Consider the following 24615-nt stretch of genomic DNA (forward strand, 5'->3'; position numbering starts at 1 on the left):
TGGAGTCGCGAGCTGCGCGGAGACTGGGAGACTGAAGGGTGTTTCCCACTTCCGTCCACTACCTTCGGACTTGATTTGGAGCCTTACAGTTGCCGAGAGGCGTCGGCTGTTTTTTCTGGTGGCGAATGCCGATTCCCTTTGGGTGTACTATGCTATAGCTGTATCTAGCCCTGACAAACTGCTACAAATTGCTACAAACTGTTACAAACTATCATTGCAACAAACTATCTTCGTGGCGGGCGGTGTTTACGAATGATACTAAACTTCTCTGAGCTTCGACGGCGGTCTCCGCTGTGGCGCGCTACACTCTGCCTCTGCTGGGCTCAGAGGAACGTTTTTCCTGGCAGAGGGGGCTCACGAAAGAAGAAGAGGACGCCGCTTCCCTCCTCCATTGCAACACGTAGCAGTAAGAAAAACGACACTGGGTCTAAGCCGAAGGACGTGGGACAAGTGAGCGTGGAGGTCGCGATGGCAGAGGCAGCCCCACTGATTCCTGGCAAAACTGTTACTAAACCGGGTAAGAGCTCCAACAAGGGGGCTGCTACTAAACCTAATGTATCACAAACATTACCTGTCTTGTTTGAGAAGCATGCCGCTAAAAAGAAAACTTTGGATAATGGCATGGAAAATCAAAGTACTGATTTAACTGCTACACAGTTTTCAAATCAATCACCTACTAGCGGCGGTATTCAGCATAATACTAATATTCCTTCAAGTTTGATAATGGCTCCGATTCCGATACCGATACCGACTGATTCCTTGAGGAGGGGCATTATGGGAACTGTAGTCCCTGCTGGAGCCATTTCCAATCGGTCTTGCTCGCTTCCATCATTATCTTTGGTATTAAACGACGTACCTAGCGATCTGCGCTCTGAAAAAGAAGTTACTACGCAGCAAAACAACCAGGAGCTTCCCGAAAACTTTTATTCTCTCTCTGATCTCTCATCTGATGAGGCGACAGGTGTAAACAAAGATTGGGCAGACATTAGCTGTGAGACCTTATCCTCTGCTGGAGAGAGTAGTTTCAGCCCTGATAACGCAAACGCAGCTACCATTATTAAAAAGAGGCTAAAGAAGAAAAGATCCTTTCGTGCAGCGAGCAAAGAGACTACTCTTAGGCTATCAAACAATGTGGATTCTCTATCTCCTAATTTAGTAGCTACTGCTTCTGCTATTGTTGATGAAACTCCTCGATCTAATCATAATGGCTTATCTGACCCAATTCTGCCACTAGATGATTCTGCAGAGATCACACTGAAAACGATATTTGACACCATGATGACTCATAGGGCAGAAAGTAAGGCGGAGAATCAACGCACGCAAATGACATGTGCTAAAGTTAAAAATGTAGTACGTCGTGCAATTAAACTATGCTCAGAGACTGCGGATAGGGTCACTGAAGCAGAGGCCAGGATATCCGTCCTGGAAGAGGAATGTATGGCTCAAAGGCAAGAAGTGGGAGACTTTAAAATGCAAAAAAATGATTTATCTGATAAGCTAGCTAGTTTGGAAAACCAGGCCCGCAGATGTAACTTGCGTTTTTTGGGGATCCCTGAAAACAAAGAAGGAGGGGACCCGAGGCGGTTCATTATTAATCTACTAAGCGATGCTTTCCCAGAAATCACTGATTGGGACTGGGCTCGGGAGATCCAACGAGCCCATAGATTCCCTTTTACTGCAAGGAGACCCCGACAAGGCCAAGAAAGCTACTCTAGGGCCATTTTGGTATCATTCAATAACTTTCTTGCCCGTGAAGCCATTTTTGTTAACGCAAGGCCAGACAAGAAAGCGGATGGTCTTGGCGTTCAGTTTTTCGTGCGACCAGACTACTGCCAAGCCACTGTGGCTCAACGCTGGCATCTGAAGCAACTAATACCTGACTTTCAGAAGAAGGAAGTTGCAGTATTCCTTCAAGGTCCTGCAAAACTTAAAACTATATATAAAGGCCAAACAAAATTTTTCATTTCTACAATTAAAGCTAAGGAGTATTTAGATTCACTTTGAACGATTCTGACCAACTCAAACGTGTGTAAGAAAATGCCAGAATTTAAGTTCAGGAATTACACTGAGTAATAATAATCATTATTTTCATGTAGGATTTTCTATGTTTCTCTTTGTTCTCAAATTTCCTTATACTCCTTTTATTATCTGTCTGAATTTTGTTTGAATTTTGTCTGAATTTTGAATTTTCTCCTCTCTTATTCTGCTTCTTTTTACTTTTCCTCTCGTTTTTTTTTGGTAAAGATGCTAGGAGCCAGGGACACGGCATCCATATGTTTCAGGAGCTAATAGTTCCTGTGCCTCCTATAGTGGGGAGGGTGGGGGGAGGGGTCTCGGGGGTTGGGGTGGGGGTGGGTATGGGCAGCGGGGGGTGGTGGGGGTGTAAGGCAGAGGTGTTCAATACAGGGATGGTTACTAAGGCTGACGTGCCCAAGGCAGGGATGGTTATAATGTTGATAAAGTATAATTTGGAGGCGCAAATTTTTGTGATGATGGCCAATAATTGCTATTCTATATTGTTTTTGAAATGTATAAAAGGCTGAAAATATGCACTATTAATATTAATGGCCTTAATGATTTAAAGAAGATTGTTATGTTTCGTACCATGCTTCTAACTCTGAATATTGACCTGTTATGTGTTCAGGAAACTCACATTTCATGGGACAAACGCTCTCTCCTGAATAATTTGGGGTTAGAAGTTTTGATTACATCTAAACAAATGGGTATCAAGAGAGGCGTTGCTATCTGTATGCGAAAGGGAGTAGGGAAGTGCGTTAAAACATCCTCTGATAAATGGGGGAGATGGGGGCTCGCTGAATTAAAAATTGGGAGTTGTAGATTTACTCTATGTTGTCTGTATGGCCCCAATTTGGATGACGCTGAATTATTCAATCTTATCAACACAGAGTTATCCTCTTGGACACAACCGATAATAATGTGTGGGGACCTTAATATCCATATACCAGCCGATTGGAATATTAAACTAGGAAAAAGATATGTGGGCCGTAAGATTCAAGCCTATAAAGCACTTAGAGATCTGGTATTATGTAACGGTTTAACGGATGTCTGGAATAAGCTTTACTATAATGATCCTGGTTACACTTTTTTTTCTACCCCCCATCGAAAATTTGTCCGTCTAGATAATTTTTTTGTATCTTCAGTTTTTCTGGAGCAAATTCGTATTGAAATATTACCACAGGTCATTTCAGATCATAATCCTATCATTGCCGAGATCCAATTCCCTACAGATTGTCAAAGTCCCAACAGATCTTGGTCATTTCAGAGGAGTTTATTACTAGACAAAGAGTATCTCCAGTTCATGGTCACAATTATTAAAGAATATTTTTCCATAAATAATGATTCTGCCTCTCCTCAGGTAGTTTGGGATTCTTTTAAATCCGTTGTACGGGGGGAGACTATTAGCTTTGCAAATTACAGAAGGCAAAAAAATCAAAAAGATTTCAAAGATAGGCTAAATAAGGTTAGACTGGCGGAGCTTGAATTATCTACCGCCTGTAAAAACAATGTCAGTATAGAGGATGCACAAATTCGACTAACTATTGAACGTTCAGGACTCCGAACACATTTTGCTGAAGAAGTAGCCGCAAAATTTAAACAATATAAAACAGAACGTTATGAACTCAGCGAACGTACGGGGAAAATTTTAGCGCAGCGCCTGCGTCAAAAATCTTCTTTTAACGAAATACAATGTATCAAAGACATTAATGGGGTCCTTAAAGAAAATAAGGCAGGAATACTAGACGCATTTCATGGTTTTTATAAGGCGTTGTATAACGACGAAAATAATGAAGTCGATAAGACTCTTAACCCTATAAACTACCTTCCAAACTCTAATCAACTGTCATTGTGTACAGATGATATTGACTTCTTTGCTAGGCCAATAAGCTGGGAAGAGATCGAAGAGGCTATTTTGAGTCTAGCTGCCGGCAAAGCTATGGGGTCCGATCAGATCCCTCTCGAATTCTATCGGACGTTTAGACATTTGTTGAAGGCAGAACTATTAAAAAATTTTAATGTAGCATTTCAAGATTATCCTCCTGATTCTTGGTCGACTGCCATTATCGTTGTTTTTGTAAAAAAAAACAAGGATGCAAAGGAATTAGGTTCATATCGTCCCATCTCCCTCATTACGGCAGATAGCAAGATATATTCCAAAATTCTTGCCAATAGATTAAACGATGTCATGGCCGGTCTGGTCTCTCATATTCAACACGGGTTTATCAAACATAGGGATACCACAGACCATGTTAAACGTGTTATTGCACTGTTGGACTGGGCCCAAGCAAAGGAATCCCCAGTCGGAGTGATTTTACTCGATGCTGAAAAAGCGTTTGATAGAGTAGACTGGGGGTTCCTTTGGTCGGTGTTAGAATGGAAGGGCTTCCCATTACAATTCATTAAAGCTATACAGTCACTCTATTTTAATGCAAAAGGAGTAATAAGACTTGGCACTGACATTTCCAGACCATTCTCTATCACTAGGGGGACCAGACAAGGGTGCCCCTGTTCTCCACTTTTATTTGCACTTTATTTAGAGCCTTATTTGAACAGATTAATTACAGAACCTGGTATTCCTCCTGTCCGACTCCATGAAGTAGACCATAAAGTTTTAGCATACGCTGACGACGTGGCCATCGTAACTTCTGACTCTTCTATAGCTTTACCTAAAATAATTGAAGTTGCCAGCGAATTTGGCAAATTCTCTGGCTATAAATTGAACGTTTCCAAAACCCAAATTATACATTCTAAAACAGGTACGCCCCTTGATTTGCCAATTAATTCTACTGCTACATATCTCGGTGTAACTTTATCTCCCAAAATAGACGACATCGTTGGACTAAATCTGGACCCTTTACTTGTATCCACTAATAGGACTTTGGAAAGGATAAACAACTTACATTTATCCCTATTTGGACGGACCAATGTCATTAAGATGCTAATCTTTCCAAAGTTTCTTTATTTTTTTCGTACTATTCCTTTATTTTTTTCCATGTCTCTTTTTAATAAAATAGATAGGATGTTGTCTAGATTTTTATGGGGGTATCGTCGGTCAAGAAGATCTATTAAATGGTGTACACTCTCGCAAGGGCGTGCTGGGTTAGGATTTCCGAATTTTAGGCTATACTATTGGGCCATTACCCTTAAAACTATTAAAGTTTTACTATTTCATGACCATGTTAATGAAATTAGTAAGGCACCTTCTATCTTTGAAATGCTTATGGGTGATCATGTGCGTCAATTATTATTGATATTTATGGAGCCGAGCTATTATAAAAAAACAAAATTTAAGATTTTGCTTTCTGCTTTTTCGGCTTGGAAACAGATGAATAAAGTTTTGCGGATTATTCCTAAATATAATTTCTATACACCTATACGTTGTAACATTTCAACATCAGGGATTTCTCAAAGTATTCCTACTCCTGGATTTCGTTTGGGATCGATTCACTCAATTGGGCAATTGTATTCAAATGGGACCTTAATGTCCTTCTCTGAACTCCAAAACACATTCGGTCTTTCTAGACACGATTTTTTTAAGTACCTACAAATCCGTAGCTTTTTGGATAGAAAAAATCTGCTTCATAGTGATGTAATGGAGCCTAATGAAGTTTTGGAGAGTGGTAGGAAGGATGCCCGTATTGGCACCATCTATCAGTTGATGATAAATAGGTTACACGATGACCTCGATCAACAAGCCCAGAAGTGGGAGAGGAAACTGTCTATAGAAGGGATCGATTTGGCAAGGGTATTTGAGATCAGTAACACAGTATTAATTAACAGCTCTCTTAAAAGTCAACATTATATGGCCTCCCTGGATCTGTATTACACACCTGCCAAACTTGTTAAATGGAAAGCTACGAAAGGCATCAATTGTAGTCGGTGTGGAATTTTAGCAGCTGACTCATGTCATATGTTCTTTAGCTGTCCTAAACTTATTGTATATAAAAATAAGATAGAAAATTTTTTGACTAACTTGCTAAATGTCAACATCAAATTATGCCCTTCTGTCACTATCTTTGGTGTATACTTTCCACCCGAGAGTCTATCTGTTGATCAAGAGTATTTTCTTTTCATTGGAATGTCCATTTACCGCTTTTGTATAACCTCAAGATGGTTAGATGCTGACCCACCTTCATTTGAACAATGGTTAGGTAAATTGCTAGATACTTATCGAATGGACAATGCAGTTTACAAATTGAAAGGACGAAGAAAAAAGTCATTTGCTAGGAAGTTATGGCTTCCTATTGATAACTGGATTTAATTTAACCATGCTTATACCTTTAAAGAGACAGTATCTGAGTGTTATGTTTTGTTTTGAATTTTGTTATTGAAGTCTATCGTCTTATTACTGTCTTATCTCTGTTATTGTTGTACCTTGTTCCATCTTTGTATTTTGTTCTGCCTCTGCCTTTGAAAAATAAAAAAAAAAGGAAAAAAAAAAAAAGGATACTGCAAAACCCTCTGCCATCCTGCATCCGTGAGGGCCCTGTCTCCAATCCTGTCCCACTTTTCCCGAAGCCTGTCTAAGGGACGTATGGACGCTGATTGCAGTGCAACATAAAACCATTCACTAGATGCCCCGCCGTCCCAAGCGTGAACAGGGCATGCAGGATAGGTCTCCGGTTCGTTTCTCCCCTCATTCCACAGCTGGACAAACATACGTGCCAAAGCCTCGTAACACAGGAACTGACCCGGTGGTAAACCACAGTCTTCCCGAAGTCTGTCAAACGGGGGCAGGGATTTGTCCAGAAAGCAGTCCCCTACGTTATCAAGCCCAGCCTCCGTCCAGGGGGCCAGTTGCTCAGTCGTAAAAATCGACTGCGGATGACCTTGTGGCAAGCCCACACGGGGCATCATAGGGGTGTACTTAACTAGACGCCGGTCTCTGCCTCGGCATCGCCTCCAGGCCTGGAAGGCAGTGCGCTGCAGCAAGGAGCAGTAAGTGGTGGGTGTCAATAGTATCAGCAATTTCGCCACTATTAAGCTAGGGAGATAATCCAGATATGACAACAACGTGCCATCCTCATTTACACCCTCTATCCATTGTGCCAGCCATTGCAATTGACCAGCCAACATATAATGTTCACAATTCGGTACTCCCAGGCCTCCTTCAGATGGGGGGGGGCATTGCAACCTTGTAAGAGACACCCTAAGGCGCCCTTCTCCCCACACCAGGTCCCGTAGAAAGGTGTTCAGGGGGCGAAACCACATGCTGGGCATGAGTACAGCAGGTTGACAAAGAAGTACAAGAAGCACGGGAGCATGACCATTTTGGACAGAGAGACCTGGGATATTACAGGCAATTGCAACGTACGCCAAAAGTGGACACACACACGTAACCGGCACAGCGCTCTACCCAGATTGCCCTCCTTTAAGTCATCGAGCAAATGGAATACGTCCACGCCCAGGTACTTAAACGTATTCTGGGCCAACAGTATGCCAACCCTCAACTTGTCCGGCCTAGGGATGGGGCCCGCAATTGGGAACAGATACGTCTTTGCTTTGTTGACCCATATTCCTGAAAGGCCTGTGAAGTCGTCTAAAATACTTAGAGCCGTGGAGGTGCCCTCCACTGCGTCCGACAGATATAAGAGGAGGTCGTCCGCATATAGTGAAACCTGGTGTGTCCGCCCTCTGACATCCAGTGCAATCCCGTTGTCTCCCTGGCGAGGGGTTCAATTGCCAAGGCGAATAGGAGAGGAGAATGGGGACACCCCTGTCTGGTACCCCGGGAGAACTTATACTCTCTAGAAATTGTTCTGGCCGTTCTGAACCTTGCAGTAGGTGCTGCGTACTGAAGCTGCACCCACCGCACCCAAGCTTCTCCCAAACCCAAGCGCATCATCGAACAGGTAGTCCCACCCCACTGTGTCAAAAGCTTTTTCCAGGTCAACGAAGAGCACGGCGACCTGGGTTTTGGACTGGGACTCAGCGTGGTAGAGAACCAAGTAGAGCCTGCCAAATTCTATGACATGTTACGGGATGGGAAAAACCCATTCTAATCAGAGTGTACTAGCGTCTTCATGTGCGGAATAAACCTACCGGCCAGCACTTTACTGAAGATCTTAAAATCCATGTTGAGCATGGAAAGGGGCCTATACTCCTTAACCCCCGCTCCTGGCGTCTTAGATTTAAGAAGGGGGATCACCAAGGCTGCTCGTGTAGAACTAGGTAGCTCCCCAGCTTCATAAGAGTCTGCATACAGCCGAACCATGTGCAGCACAAGCAAGCCAGCGAAGCGTTGGTAGAATTTGGCCAGGAGGCCGTCCGATCCCGCGGTCTTGCCAAGCGCCAACGAATGGATGGCGGCGTTAATCTCTTGCAGGGTTATAGGTTCCCCCAGCTCGTCCTGGTCCTCCTCTAACAGAAGCAGGGGAGAGGCTCCAGGAACTCCCTTACCACCGATCGGGGGGCCATAGTCGTGCCACATATAGCTGTTCATAGAATGCCAGGAAGGCATTGTTGATCGCATCTAGGTCACACACCACCGCCCCGGTGTCTAAGCCAATTTGTGTAATGGGGGATCCCACTAGTTCTGGCTTAATTAACCGTGCCAATAGTCAGCCCATCTTCCCTTCCTCTCTCTGCACCCTGGCCAAGTTATCCCTGTCTTTATAACAGCGTAGCCGCCCAATTGCTTAATTATTTTTCACTCTCGCTTCCTGCAATGCGACCCGGGGTGCGTCCTCAGACCCCTGAGCGTTATCTAGGCTGCGGATGCTACCTTCCCAGTCCAGTAGTTCCTGTCGAAGTTCTCTATAGGCTCCCGCTGCCTGCCCCATGCAGTGACACCACACTAGTACCTTGAACGCCTCCCATTAAATCTGTACAGAGGAAGCTGTGTTGGCGTTAGTGGGGAAATATGCATCTAAAAGTGTGAGCAGTGACATGCCGAAAGGATCATCTTCAAGTAATGCCGGGTTCAGCCTCCAAGTGGGAATCGGGGGGCACGAGCCAGGGGTTGATGAGTCATTACCAACAGACTGTGATCCGACAGGGTACGTCCAAGGTATTCAGTGTGTTTAATAGTACTATTAAAGGCTGGGGAACACAATAACAGATCTAGTCGAGTGTGCACTTGATGTACCGGGGAGAAGAAGGAGAACGCCTGGTGGCTCTTTTGCTGTAGCCTCCACGTGTCTTCATGTGCCCAGTGTGTGATTCACGCACTAAACCCAAGAGCTGTATGGCGTGACTGAGACCCCATTAAGGGAGGGTGTGACCGGTCTGCAACAATGTCCGCCACGCAGTTGAAGTCCCCCCCAAGAACCAGGTTACCCCTCAAGTTATCTGCCAATACAGCCGAGAAAGAATCCAAGAAGCCTACCTGATCCTGGTTAGGTGTGTAAATGTTTCAACCTCCCAGTCTCCTCACTACTCAAGTGGGTTTCCTGCAGGAAAGCTATATTGATGTCCATGCGTCGCAGATACGATTAAATGTTATGGAGCTTTGCAAAAGACCCCATCCCCCTTAATATTCCTCGTTAGAAAACGTATTACACTTTGAGTCCCTGCCATTCCCACTGAATATCGGTAAGCAACACGGCGAAGGGGAACCCCCCCTCAACCCCTTCACTTATCTTGTGGCCTCCCACCCCTCTGCAAACATAAAAGACCGAATACCCAACCAAAAGACCCGTATGGTCGTCAACTCTCCAACCCCAGGGCAGTCCGACAACGGTCGGCCGCCCAAATATCATGTGAAACTAACAATACTAAGTGAGGCATCAACGATGCACAGCTCTCAACAAGGATGAGCCCAACACTATTAGCACAGGATGGGAGTGCATCAGCCCCATGAGTAACGAATCAGCACGGGGTCTAGAACTAGCCAACATCGATCAGTAGCCCACTAAGAGACCCAACCACCTAAGCCAATCAAAATGTATCAAATAATGTCATCAGCGGTATTGGGCATCACCACTGGGAGCTTCACACTGTCACTGAGGGAAGTGTCAGTTCCGGTGCCATCTGTCTCATGAGGAGCCGGCCACCGCCTCCAGAACAGGACTCCGACTCCGCATGAGTTCCGCCACAGCCTGCAACGCCTCCGCTCTCTCCGTCTGTGATGAAAGTCGGTTTCTTTGACATCACTCTACAAGGTCGATGCCTCGGTGCTTCCCGCGCTCCACTGCCTTCCATTCGGGGACACCAGCACTCCTATCTTAAGGAGTCTCACGTTTATAGGTATCCAGCCAGTCCCATGCATCCTTAGGCTTGTCGAAATAATAGGTGCGCCCTTCCAACATAATGCGCAGTCGGGCCGGGAACTTCAGTGAGTACTGGAGGCCCTCATCTCTCAGTGCCCTCTTGACCTCTAAGTAGGAGGCCAGCTTCTGCTGCACCTCCAGCGTGTAGTCTGGGAAGAGAGAAACCCTGCTGCTGTCAACAGTGAAGGGGCCATCCACTCGGGCCCTTTGCAGAAGGAGGTGGAGCAGACGGGCCACCACCGGACGAGGGGCCTCCCAGGAGCCAAAGGCTTATCTGGCGCTCGATGAGCCCTCTCCAGTGTGTAGAAGGAGGATAGGCCCTCCGGCGCCACTGTACTCCTGAGCCAGCCCTCCAGAAATGATACTGTGTCGTCGCCATCTGTCCTCTCCGGCAGGCCCAGGATTCTGATGTTATTCCTTCTGTTGCGCCCTTCACATCTTCCGCTCAGCGCTCCAACTAGCTCTCCCTATCCGTGAGGGCCCTCATCTGTTGCTCCAATGCCTTGTGGGCCGGTGCCAGTTCCGCGATGGTAGACTCCGTCTCCTTGACGCTCTCCGACAGCTTATTGTGCTCCTCCTGCAGCAGGCTGAGTCCCACCGCAAAAGTGCTGATATCCTGATGTAGAGTAGCTTTCGTGTCCGCTATACCCTCCAATATTTTGCTGAGCTGCTGCTGTACCGGGTCATCCAGAGGAGGATGCAACTGTTCCTGTGCACTATCTTCCGGGTCCTGGAGGGCCCGGGCCTGGCGACCCCTGGGCTTGCCTTTTCTGCGCGGTCCCTGCTAGCGCAGTTGAAGGACCACTTTCCAGCACTACTGGCGGAATACAGAGCGCCCTGCAAACAAAGGCCAGCGAAGGATCGGTTCTTGAACAAGGCAGTCCTCACCTCGGGCTTCCAGACTAGTCTGTTCGGGTCCCCCCCACATCTCACAAGCCCCGCACCTCAAGCTGCAGCTGGCAGCCTCCGAGCAGAGACCTGAGCACAGCCGCCCACACCTCGGCCGATAACACGAGCCAGAGGGGCCGCCCGGGATCGGCGGAGCACACCAGCACAGTCCTCCCGTGGGGTGCCACCCACGCTCTCTCACCGCTGCGCTCCTGACTTCATCTACCAATGGTAAAGTGGGATCCACCCGGCGCACTTCAGCCACGACCGGGGCTCGCCTCCAGCCGCTTCTTTCTGCGCCATGCCACGACCTCGGGGGCTCTGGCCACCTCTTGCGTCCCCACTCTTCATGTTAATCCACGGGTCCAAGGGGCAGCCGTATCGTTCTTCCTAGGGGTCGGCTTCACATCCGAAGCGGCTCCCGTGCTTGCAGATGCTGTCTCTGCCGCAATTGTTGCGGGCTCCGCTCCTCACTGCACACTGCAGGCTTAGCTCCCAGGCATCGGCGCCCACAGCCCTCTTTTCTCGCCTGTGCATGCACCTCGGCACCTGTGTCCCACGAGGACTCCGTGGATATGCAGGTCGACCCCGGCTACAGAGTTCTAGAGGATAAAAGAACGGGCCGTTGCAGAGCTCTCAGCTCATGCGTCCGCCATTGTCCTCAGCCAAGTCACACCCCGACAAGCTTGTACTTTACCGGGATTCGGCATCATACACCAATTATAAAAGATATGGGCAAAGAATTTGAGTTTTGTTTTGTGAAACTTTCAATTCTCAGCATTCAAAGTTAAACCTGCATCAGCAAGTAAACAACACATTGTATGAGCTTTATTATGCTCCTTTTGGGTATTTTGTCATCTTTGTAATTGAAAGCATTCATGGCAGGTTGTATGATACGTTGAATGACATCTTGAAAAAGCTCAGGAGCAGCTGATAACCTACCGAATGTAAATGTTTATATCTGAACAAACCAAAATGGATAGAGAAGGTGATAATTTACCTACAATGTTCTTTGAGTTCCAATTGATAATATCCCTTGTTTAGATAAAAGCAAGAGAAGAGTTTGGCTCCATTTAGCTGAGTGATCATATTGGCAATGTGCGGACCTAGGAGTTATTCTCTGTCAATTGCCTTGTTGGCTTGACGCATATCAACACAGATGCGTGTAGCTCCTTCACTGTCCTTTTTGCGCACTAGCACTATGGGGGTAACCCAAGGAGTTCAACCAGTAAATCGCTCAGTGATATAATGCTTTATTAATGTCTCTTTTTTTTTTTATTATTTTTTTATTGATTTTATTTCAGCAAACAATCAGACATTATACAGAAAATAAGACAAGACTGTCCTATACCGGACAGGAAGTACAAATTGGACTTAGAGTAAAAAAAGATAGTAGAAACATGTACAAATACAATAAATGAGTTCATTTAGCCCTTATGTTTTATAGAGATTGGTAAATCATTAAATTATATCCATTTCTGAATAGGTGCCCAGATTTTTGACCCGAGTCTCTGCTTTACAATACTCTTTGTTCTATAAATTGCGATTGGAAATTGATATATAGATAAGATTTTGGCTTGCCATTGGCTAAAAACAGGAGACTCGGGATCAAGCCAGTGTAAAGTAATACAAAAACGAAAAGCTGCCATACAGATGAATAAGAAAACTTCTTCCCCTAGTGTCCTAATTCCTATTTGATTAGTTTCTAAACCTAGGATAACCATTTCCGTATTTAATTTGACCGAAACCCCCAGACTGTTATTAATAAAGAATTCGATATCTGTGATAAATTGAAAAGAGTTTAGGACATTTGAAGAACATGTGACTAGAGTCGGCAGCTATTTCATTACATCTGTTACATTTATCACCATGGCTTCCTCTCCATTTAGCCAACCTTGCAGGCGAATAATACAAATCATAAATGGCCATAAAATGTTGGCTCTGCAATGAGCCATTAAACAATACTTTGGTTGATAATTTGATCGATCTTGCTATGTCAACCTTAACAATTCCGAGTTTCCTTTGCCATTTAATTTCAATTAGTTTTAGGTCATCATCCATTTGATTTATTACTAACTGATAAATTGAGCCAATTCTCCCCCCTTTCCTTAATGCTTCCAAAACATAATTTTTATTCATACAGATATTATTAAGTAAACCTTTTGTTTCTAGGAAGTTCCGGAGTTGGAGATATTTAAAATAATCGTGTCTTGGCAAATTATATTTGGCTTGTAAGCTAGAAAACGAACACAGTTGATTATCGTTATAGAGATCTCCCAAGATGTGAACACCTGCAGCATACCATCTTTTCATGATTGGGTCATCAAAAATCTCGGGCAGTACCCTACTCTTCAAAATTGGAGTGTAATAGCTAATATCTTTAAGGTTAGTGATTTTCTTTTTGAACTGCCGCCAAATTAAGGCAGCCACTGCTATGATTTTAAATTTAGTTTTTTTATAATCACTAATTTCCAAGATTTTAACCAAGGATTGAGGAACTTCCTCTCCCAATAGTATCTCATAGATTGACGGGTATATCGCTTGTTCGATGGTGATCCCTGGAAAAATTAATATACCCATATATTTTAAGAGAATAAGCCAATAATACAATCGAAAATTTGGGACCCCCCCAACCACCTTTCATCCTTGGTAGAGAGCATCGACTAATAGCACGTCTAGTCCGGTGATAGCTCCATAAGAATCTGGATGCCATTCTATCCATTTGAGAAAAATAAGATGTCGAAAACAATAAAGGGATTGTTCGAAATAAATATAAAAATTTTGGAAAAATTAACATCTTCAAAATATTCGCCCGACCATAAAGAGAAAAGTGTAGGTTATTAAGCCTTTCCAACGTAGTATTTGAAGATTTTATTACAGGTTCGATATTTTAACGAACAATATCCTCGACTTTAGATGATATTGTGATCCCCAAATAATGAGCCTCCGAAACAAATACCATATCTTTGGGGCGGCCATTTTCGGAATGGATGATCTGTGTTTTTGCTATATTTAGCTTGTAACCTGATAGCTCACCGAACTCTTCTGCCAAAGATATTATCTTCGGTAAGGCATTTTTAATATCTGGTGTAGTGATTTATTAATGTCTCAAGCTCTTTCCAACAGCTTCTTTTAGATTAAATGCAATTGGTCTAGGTCTTTGAGCAACAGGATTAATGTCCTCATTGATATTAAGTTGCACTTTCATGGTCCTATATTTTCCTAATGCATGAAACAATGATGGGAACTGATTTACTATTTCATGACGAGCATTCATGTTGTAGTTCACAGATGAGTCCCAAATCAGCAGCAGTATTGCAACTGAGTAAACAGACACTTCTCGCAGTAACTTAAAGTACATGAATGGGTGCTTGTTATTTTGTCTTTTTATGTTTCATGGTTGCAACGAATGAACCATGACTCTGTAATGGCATTGATGCAGCCCATGTATACATTTTAATCTTTGATGGTGTGAGACGGGGTAATGGAGACAGTTCTTTGAATTGCTCCTCATGCATAATTATTTATCGACTCATCACTGTCAATTATACAAGTTATGGAGCAACCGTTTACTTTTAGTGTAACTCTCATACAATGTTTGAATGACTTTTATGATTTTACTCTTCGACTTTCCTTTGACCCAAATTTCTTTTTGCATGTAGTCAGTCTGACATGCACAAGGTTTTCTGAAGTTAACGTCGAAATTGCACATCCGTTTTCCTCACTGCCTCTTGAAAATGAAACTAAAGTACTCTTGCACAACGATTTATATGACGGTCAACTTTGTTTAGTGTGGATATGTCTCACCTGATGTTGCAGCTTGGCTTTTTGGACCTACATAGATCGTCGCTTCTGGAACATTTGGGCATCCTCATTGTTTTCTCGGTGTGACTCACTTAGCTTTCCCTTCACTTTGCAAACCATTACAAAATGGTTCTCCTTCCCACAGCCTTTGCATACTTGTCCAAATGCGGACATTTACCTACGTGCAGAAATTAAAATCCACATCAGCTTTGGGTTTCAGCTTACTTTTCATGTTCATGACTGACTGACTCTGGGCACCTTCGGCCTTCATGTCAGCTGCTTGACAATCAGCACGTTTCTCAGCTCTGCCAGCCATGAGAACTCGCCCCAGACTAAGGGTTTCTCTCAGCATTCGGCATCTGAATGAATCTGACAGATGATAACTCTGAGACTTATAGCATCATTATCATTGAATTCATTAAATTTATAGTAATTGATGAGTATATCAAGTCTGTCAACAAAATTGATGAATGTTTCACCAGTTTCCTGTCATTCTTGACTGAAAATATATCTGTTATAATAGACATTTGGCATTGGATTTAACACTTCTTTATTACCTGTTTCACTCCTTCACTGGCAAGATTTTTGAGGCATTTGACAATCTTTTTGTTATCGGTTTCTTCCAGTGCATTGATGAAATCATCAAACGCTTCTATCCACGCAGTTCATCTGTCACCAATATTTTGCTTTTTAGCAGTATCATAGGGAGGCAGTGGTTTTAGGATTGCAGCAGCATCATAACCTGTCGAGAGCGGAGCTCGTTCTGGTAGTTTATGCTGCCCGCTTCTACTGGCACCTTCACCATGCACTACCATGTGCTACAACCTGGGTCGTTATGACTGCTCTTGCTCGGGAATCGGATCTCAGCTTGTCCCGCCGGTTCCGTAGTCGTAGGGAGAAAGGAGAGTGAGGGCGGTGCTAGGTCAGGGTATGGGACCAATGCGCGCAGTAAGGACCGGGAGTGAAGGAAACCAGTGCAATCGTGAATATATGCAGTCTGTGGGGGGGGGGGGAGAGGAAAGGGTTTACGGACTATACACGGGGCTATACAACTGATCACTCTGTAGGTTGGACCCGACGTCCCACCCAGCCCGCCGCTCTGCCCCGTACCTGCTGGAGCCACGCTCCTCCCGTGGGAATGTGGCGGGGCGATGCGCAGATACGTTGGCCGTCTGGCTTCTCCAACTCGGCACCGGCCTCTCGAGTCTCGACCGCCTCGCTCTCCTCACACTCTCCGCTGCTGTAACCACCTTTCGTCTCCTGGGAAACGCCGTCCACTGCTTCCTGGTTCCGGCCTTCTTTTGACACACTTGTGACGCTGGGTAAGGGAGGAGCTTTGTCGTCCGAGGGATCCCACTTAAAGCGGCCGTGCATCTGGGTGTTCTCGCTCGGCCAGCCTTGTCCTGTGGCGGCCCACTCCGGGGCGTTCTGCCATCCTTGTTCGGGTTCTCTGATGGCCCACTCAGGGGCGTAGAAATCAGGCGGCTGTTGAGAGGGAACTGAAGCAGGTAAAAGGGGGGTGGCGGACAACCAGTCCACTTCTGTGTTCGGTTCCTCCCCCGCCCTGTTACACAGGTATATGCTTAGCTATGCAATGAATTTCACTGTTCTTGTACTCTTTCTCTAATCTTGTATAGTCAATCCTGAATACTACGTAAACTCATGTGCTTTCTAGTCCATGCTCTAAATATACCCCACAAACAGAACATTCAACATGTACCAAATAATTCTCTGAGCTTCTTGTAATATGGTAATGATTAAATAAGGAATCCATTGGATATTTGTCTACCAATATCTTGCATGGCATCTGTCTAAATGACACATCACCTAGACATTTCCCAGTGGTTGCTAACACAAAATAATAATTTCCCCCTAAAATAAATGCCTAATACTCAAGGATACAAATGTGATGGATGTTGTTGCATAACCTTTAGTATGCACAAAATACACATGAGCGACATAATTTGCATTGTATATGTATCTTTTGTGGTGCAAGATGTGCATTATGTAGCAAGGAAAGATACTTGTTTGTGCTTCGTGAAAGTTTGCTGCAACTCCGGACGTTCCTGTGGGGCTTCCCGCTGTGTCTTCATTTTACTGCTGGCGGAACCCGCTTTGCGGGTCCCGCTTCGTGAGGAGGTGTTTTCCAGGAATCAGCTGTGGTTACCGGCGAGCCTAGGGGCAGGGCAGGGCTGCAAGCGTGAGTGCGGGGACTCCAGTTCCCAGGAGTCCCTGCTCAGCCCGCTCTCCCTGCTAGCCGCGCCCCCTGTGCTCTTCACACCCAATAAGAACAGGATTATCTCCCGCTGCGCGGGAGCGCGCGGGAGTGTGCCGGGAGAAGGCCGGGACAAGGGCGGGACCGTCTGTGGCCGTCAGGGGCAGAAGGAGGCTGGGCTGGGCCCACTCTCTGACATCGTGTTACTGCTTTGGGTACACTGATCTCACTTGTAAGCCATTCTGATACTTTGACTTGCTTAACTTTCAATTCATTGCCATAGTCTGTTACTGTGACCTGAGAAATTGTGTTTTTGGCTTATATTGTTCTTCCCTTATTAAGTATACTGCCTGCTAAGTATGCCTTCCCCTCTGACTACCCCTGTCCAAAGCTCCCCCCAGCCTGAGATGGGGTTAACAATCTTGGGTCCCCTTGATAAATATTTTAGTCGGGCAACTCAAGATATTGATAAGGAGATTGCTTTGGCGGAGCGACGCGCCGAGCGTAGGCTATCTATTGAACTCCTTAAAATTCCCTTGGAGAAACGGCCATCTCTGGGTTTCCCGGCATTGGTTCCTCCTTTATCATCCCTAACCCTGCCAGCGGTATTAGAAACGCCCTATGCTTTTTCCCAGTCACCTGGCCCATCGATTAACTTTTTTGCGGGTGATGATAGGACCAACCTGGTTCCTACCTCGCCTATTATATCAACTGACTTATCCATTAGTGAGGTAAATACTGCCCAATCGAGTGTGCCACTCCATGTGGTTACTAACAAACTGTGCACTAAAAGGAAAAGATGCATTGCTCCGAAGAAGTGCTATCTTCCCAAACATCCCAAAAAAATAAGGAAAATTGGAATAGGCTTGTGTACCCCTTGTGAGCCTAATGTGATTGGCTCCGATGGGGTCAAGATTATTAAGGATGGAGTCACCTCGGCTACCTCTGCATCTAACCCTAGTGACCCTTCATCGGTGGGATCGGCCGAGACCCTATCTCCTGCTCCACCCCTGCTCGTCCAGTTGGAGAGGCTGATGAGGTCTCTCCTGACTCCTATCGAAGAACGAGTCAAAAGACTAGCCGATCGACTAGACCACTTCGAGCAGGCTACCCTTGATAATTTCTTTTCCACCAAATCCTTAATCAAGTCCTATCCCAGGGTGGGGGATAGCAATAATCCTCCAAAAATAAGTAGGCTGGCAAACAGTGCTTCTGCTGCTGAGCCTCCCCCCCCCTGTAGTCACTATTACAAATAGGCCTTGGCCAACGGGACAAATCCCAAAGACTAATATACATTTACCGGACTGCCTGAGTAGCAATACTCTCCAACCCAAAAAGTGCCCTGATATTATAGCCACGGGTACCAAAGACAGTTCCAAAACTGATAACCCTGTATTGAACAATTCCCAACCCCCACCAAGCATTCCAACATCCCGCCCTGTTGTTCCTGCCCCTGGTCTGCCTGTTACACTTCCTATTAGGGCCCCTCGCAGGATACCACCTATGAATCTCCCTCCAGATTCTTATCCCTTCGTTGCTATCCTCACCAACGTACCACCTTTGCAGGTTGGGCAAAGAGAATCCTTCCAGATGCTGAAAAACAAGGCTATGCACTGGTTAAGGACTAATAGACCATTGCCCAGGGAAGTGGACGGGCTGATCATTGGAGTAAGAAGGACAGACTGGATAGGTTGTACTCCCAAGTGTTTGGAGGGGGATTGTATAGTTGTCTATTTCCAGGACTCCAGGGTGGTACGCTTGATCACGAGGCAAAATTGGGGCACAAGCAGTGCTGGAATTGGTGTTGTCGACCTTACATTCTTCTATCCAAGACCACCAGGCATTCAATTTGGCATAGTTCCTGAAGCAGGTTGCTACAACAATCCCCCCTCTCCAGGATTTGTTCCTTTCGCTGCACCCTTCCAACGGGGAAACTATAGTAATATGCCAACGTATAATCGTTTTGAAGTGATGCCAGGGTGGGTTCATTGACCAAATGGAAACAATTCCCAGGGTTGGGGTTATGACGAACCTAAATCTGATTATACCACGTACAATTGGGAAAATATGAACCTTTGGGATACATGTGGGGAGTCTGTATTAACCCTTTCGACAACCGAAAATGTGGAACCAAATGAAATTAGCACTAGCGGGGAAATTGTGAATTTGGAGGCAACATGTGGGGAGTTTATCCCAATTTCTGGGGTATCTGTAAATGAAGATTTAATTACAATTAGCATTGTTGGCACTCTGGAGGTTGTGCATAATAATGAGGACAAAAATTGTGATATGGAGAGGCTTGTAGGAAACCCAACACGCCACTCCGGGGTGTCTGTAAGAGCAGCCCTTATAGAAGGTCCCTGTTCAGGGAAGATGGTTTCATGGAATATTGCGGGGTTGAGTAGCAAGCTGGAATCCCAAAACTGGATAGACTTCATCAATGGTTTTGATGTATGTCTATTCCAAGAGACATGGGCCTGCGATCCCATATTTCTCCCTGGTTATCTAAATTTTGCAATCCCGGCTAGTAGAGGCGGCAGGGGCCGACCGATGGGAGGTCTTACATTTTGGATACGGCAAAGCCTACATGCAACAATCAAAGTGGTGGATTTGGGTTGCAAAGATATCCAAATGGTAAGAATAGCATCAGAACACTGGGGAGGGATAGACATTTATAACATCTATGCTAGGGGCAGTACCATAGGGAATTCACCCATTCTAGAGGCTTTGTACAATTTTTTGGAAATGCAGTCCTTGGGAAATAAAGTTGTAGTAGCTGGTGACCTAAATAGGACTTTCGAACCATTGGATAGCTCCGATGTTCCCTTGGGGCAAGAGGAAGACATGCAGTGGGGCGTCCCTATTTTAAATCTGGCCCCGGTTAAGCGATGGACGAAAGATATACTACAACTGAATGCCATTTGCTTGGAACAAGGACTAAGAGCCCTAAATGGGAGAACGATGAGCGATAGGGAAGGCGCTTGTACATTCGACAATGGTCGTTACCAAAGCCGAATAGATTATGTCCTTTGTAGCCTAAACTTGTGGCAGTTGGTATGCGACATGGAAATTAAGGGCAGACTGGAGAGTGATCATAATCCTCTCTGTGTGACCCACAGTTAGTGGCTGGACAAATCAGGGAATTCTTCATCGACTGATGGCCCACTGCCTATTATGGCCAACGACATGCGCAGACTTAAATGGCCGAGTGTATTGGCTAATGCAGAATCTATGGCATTTATAAGTTCTAAGGTAGATATTGTATTCCCCTCCCTGGACGAAGCAAACCCAGTAATCCCTGGGTCTAGGGAAATAACTGACATACAGGACAAGCTCTTTTCCCTCCTAAAACCACACTTCCTGAGGCCTCGCAAGACAAACAGGAAACAACCACCCAAACCAGCTAGGTGGTTTAACCACCAGTGCAGGGAAGCCAGGTTAAGTTTGGGCAGAGCAATTAGGAGCAGGGACAGGGTAGCGATTAGTGGCGCCAGGAAGCACTACAAGGTTAGCATATCCCAAGCAAAAAAAACATGGGACGAAAAGTATTGGGTTGAACTAAAGGAGGCTTCGGGGGCTAAGGACTCCAGGTTATTCTGGAATATTGTCAAGTTGGGTAGAGGTGGAACTCCAGACAAACCCGATAATAATGTCGCCGAGGGTGCCTGGGTGGATTACTTCAAACCCCAATATGCTGAGACTGCAGAGTTTAAGGATGTGGAAGCAATTTCGGCTGTATTCCCCACTGGGAATTTATTTACCCTTAAAGAAGCCGAAGTCGCAATATGCACTGCCCCCGGGGGAAGGGCCCCGGGTTTAGATGGTGTACCCTCTGATGTTTTTACAAACGATAAGGCGAGGTGGGCAAGATATGTATTTCTTCTGGGAAATGCTATAGCAAAGGGAACGGCTGTCCCTGAACTATGGAAGGGGGCGACCATCATACCCATATATAAAAAAGGGGATCGGTCTCCCGGTTAATTACAGGCCGATATGTCTGATCGCCACGGTCCAAAAAGTGGTAGGGAGGATGGTGGTAAACAAATTAATGGTTTGGGTTGACGAGAACAATGCCCTGTCCCCTTATCAGGCTGGCTTTCGGCGGGCTACAAGTACAGTCGACCAGGTGTTTTGCTTTGCTCTGCTGCAGTGGGGGACGGTGGTGCTTGGCGAGGGCAGCCTGTATGTTGCTTTTGTTGACCTGCGGGCTGCCTTCGACCTGGTCCCAAGGAGAAAGCTCTGGGCAGTTCTGAGCGAAATAGGTCTTCCGGCTGAGCTACTTACCCTGATAATGAGGTTGCATCAGTGTAATTTCGCGAAGTCCAATGGGGCTTGAATGGCGAATCATCTGCTGACTTCCCTATTGAGCGTGGAGTGCGGCAGGGGTGCGCAATGGCTCCCCTGCTCTTTTCCCTATTTATTAATGGGATAGTGGCTCGGATGCTGGACGCCAGTGTAGACGCGCCTTCGTTGGCGGGCCTCAGGGTTCCGATCCTGATGTTCGCCTTTGATACGCTAATTCTATCCAAAACACCGGCCGGCCTGCAGCGAGCTTTGAATATTTTCGATCTCTTTTGTGGGGAGCATGGCCTAGAAGTCAACGTGGGTAAGACCAAGCTGATGGCCTTTACATCAAAACGTAGACCCTGGCAGAAAATATTTCTGAATAACTATCAGCTTGAGGTGGTCAGTGTATTTACCTATCTTGGGATACAGATAGCAAATGACTCAAGATGGTCCCAACACATAGAAAAGGCGGTTCTGAGGCACCAACAGATCTCGGGGGCACTTCGGGCGGAACATAAGAAGTCGAAGACCAAGCCAATAAAACCCGTCTTGGCTGTATATGACGCCAAGGCTCTTGGGTCTGCCCTTTATGGGGCAGAGTTGTGGGGATTTGGGAAGCTCCTCCCTTTGCAGTTATCCGAGAATAGGTTTTTTAGGGGAATCACAGGACTCCCGCAGAGTACACCACTAATCCCACTTGGTCTTGATTTAGGGAGAAGATCAGTTAGCGACCAGGCGAGGTTGCGCCCGATTCTTTATTGGAGACGCCTCTGGACTACCCCGGAGATCCGGCACTATGCAGATGGGTTCTTGGCCATAATTAAAGCTGATACTTTCCATAAGATAGTTTGGCTAAAAAAGCTCAGGACTGCCTTAGGCGATCTTGGCCTCTCAAATCTATGGGATAATCCATCTGTGGAACCCTTCCCTAGTAAAATTACGATTAAAAGCCTATATTGGGACTGGGTAGCTGGAAGACTCTGGAACAAAACGAGATCTGACACCATGACGGGGCGTTTTCTCGAAGTTAAACAATATCCTGCATTGGAACCATATTGGGACAGTATTACTAGCCCAGGGGATAGGAAGCTTTTGTTCCAGCTAAGATCAGGTGCCCTTCCTCTGAGATCATTGACGGGCAGGTGGAGGAGCTCCACCACCTCCTGCTGCCCAGTCTGTGGTGCAGCAGACGAAAGCATAGGCCACTTTTTATTTATGTGTACAGCTTATATCACCCCGAGAAAAGTCTGGTTAGCCCCTGTCTGTAGAAATCTAGGGACACTTAGGGGTGTCGAGGCACTACGAATACTTTGTACCTCCACCGATATGCCTGTTGCCCTAGCAACAGCAAAGTACTTGGGGTGGGCATGGTCCATTAGACGGAGGGCAATTCTTACTAATGCAAATTAATCGGGGTACCTTTTGTGGGTTCTGTGTAATTATACATCAAAGTTTCTTATCAATTATGTCTGCACAATTGTTTTAAAATTTTGTATAATTCGAATTTAATCTTTTAAATGATGTATTTTAAATGTATGTTTGTGCTTTTATGAGTATAATCCTCGAATAAAGCTTTGATGATGGAAAGATAACAACTTTGGCTTAACAAAGGTAATAAACACAGTGCATTGCATTTGTCCAGATGTTACGATACCCTCTGCAGTGAAAGTACTCTTTTAAAATATGGTTCGAGTGTTGATAAATTATTTCTATTAAAATGATACACAAGAATTGATCAAAAATTGTGAATTTAGGATGTATGTTTTTGAAGAACTGATTACTGTACGTTTGTGTTTATTGTTACAGGGTACTTGTTTTGGATTCAGGAAGGATTGTTGAGTTTGATACACCACAAAAGCTATGCCAGCAGGAAGGAGTTTTTTTCAACATGGTATCAGAAGCTGGAATAAGACCAGATGCAGCCATAACAGTTGATTAACTGAAGATTCACTTACTTGCAGTAAAAAAGCACTGACTTTAAACTATGTATATTTCAAAGTGTATATTTGGTAGAGTATGTTATTGCTAAAAGGTTAAGGCATTCCAATGAGGAGGCAGATATTTTCTGCCATCTCTAAATAAGGGCAAGGGAGATTGCACTAATATACGAAATGCCACCAAATACCTCTTGTCTTAATAGCTACGAAAACGTCCTGTTTAAAAAACGTGCACTGTTTTTAGAAATTTCTATTTTTAACACTCCAGCGAGTAATAAAGATTAAACAACATGTGTGATGTGTTATACTTACAAAAAGATCTTAACATATTTGCATTATGACGCAAAATGGTGGGATCGCCATTCAAATTATTTTGGTGCTCATTTTGACACTGTGATAAAGTGGTAAAAAAAGATTTTTGGGGGCGGATAAGGCGTTTCTTCTAATATATACATTTTTATGCTCTTTTGTTACTTAACTAAAATGAATCTAAATTGCACATTAGGCTAAAATAATTGGAGGTGCATTTCTCCTCCTACTTTGATTATCTTTAGGAAACTGGTGGGGGGGTCACCATTTTGGCAGTTTTCATTCAATTGTGTTATTACTAATTCAGTATTTCTTCCCTTTTCTGGCAGTTTCTTTGTGTTATCTTTGGGAGTACCCAGGTTTAGGCTCAAGTTACTAGCTAGTTTCGTTTATTTAAAAGGTGTGCAACTGACACATTTGTGACGATGTTTGATGGTTACTTGACAAACACCTCTAAAACAATAATGCAACGATGCCACAGCTGTAACTGAAATGGAGCCAGTGGCGTAACGAAACTTGAGGGGGCCCCCCTGCAAAGCACATGGTGGGGTCTCGCCCCCGCACCCCGCGGCCCAGCACACCACCTACCACTTTGCCCTACCACCGAGAATTTATTGCCGGTCGGAACTTGGAGCAGAGTTCTGCACTCTTGCATAGGGAGCCCAAATCCCTTACACCAGAAGCCCCAACGTCCCACAGGAGCTCCTGAGCTTCACGCCTCCCAAAAGAATTTAGACCATTGAACCCATGAGTATGAAACCCTAGCATCCCACCTTACATAGCCAGTCTAGTCCTACTACTCACAGGGCGCCACTGCTTCAACCTCACAAAGGTAGTGAAAGCAACTCATTCTTGCACGCTGAGCCTTCTATCGATGCACCCACACACAGCACGTATGTTTTTTATATTTTTTACAAATTAAACATTGATTACACTCATATACACT

The 24615-nt window shown here is 45.1% G+C and overlaps 1 protein-coding gene across 1 annotated transcript in view; it reads left to right on the forward strand.

Moving 5' to 3' along the window:
• The window catches only part of LOC144773378 (ATP-binding cassette sub-family C member 2-like), a 560817-nt gene extending 537166 nt beyond the window's left edge, over positions 1-23651 (forward strand). Inside the window, exon 28 of the mRNA XM_078658348.1 lies at positions 23230-23651. Within this exon, the coding sequence (XP_078514474.1) occupies positions 23230-23362 (133 nt within the window). The 3' untranslated portion in view covers positions 23363-23651. The remainder of the gene's footprint in view (positions 1-23229) is intronic.
• Positions 23652-24615: the final 964 nt, after the last annotated feature.

This window comes from Lissotriton helveticus, chromosome 8 (assembly GCF_964261635.1).
Source record: "Lissotriton helveticus chromosome 8, aLisHel1.1, whole genome shotgun sequence".
Classification (NCBI taxonomy): domain Eukaryota; kingdom Metazoa; phylum Chordata; class Amphibia; order Caudata; family Salamandridae; genus Lissotriton; species Lissotriton helveticus.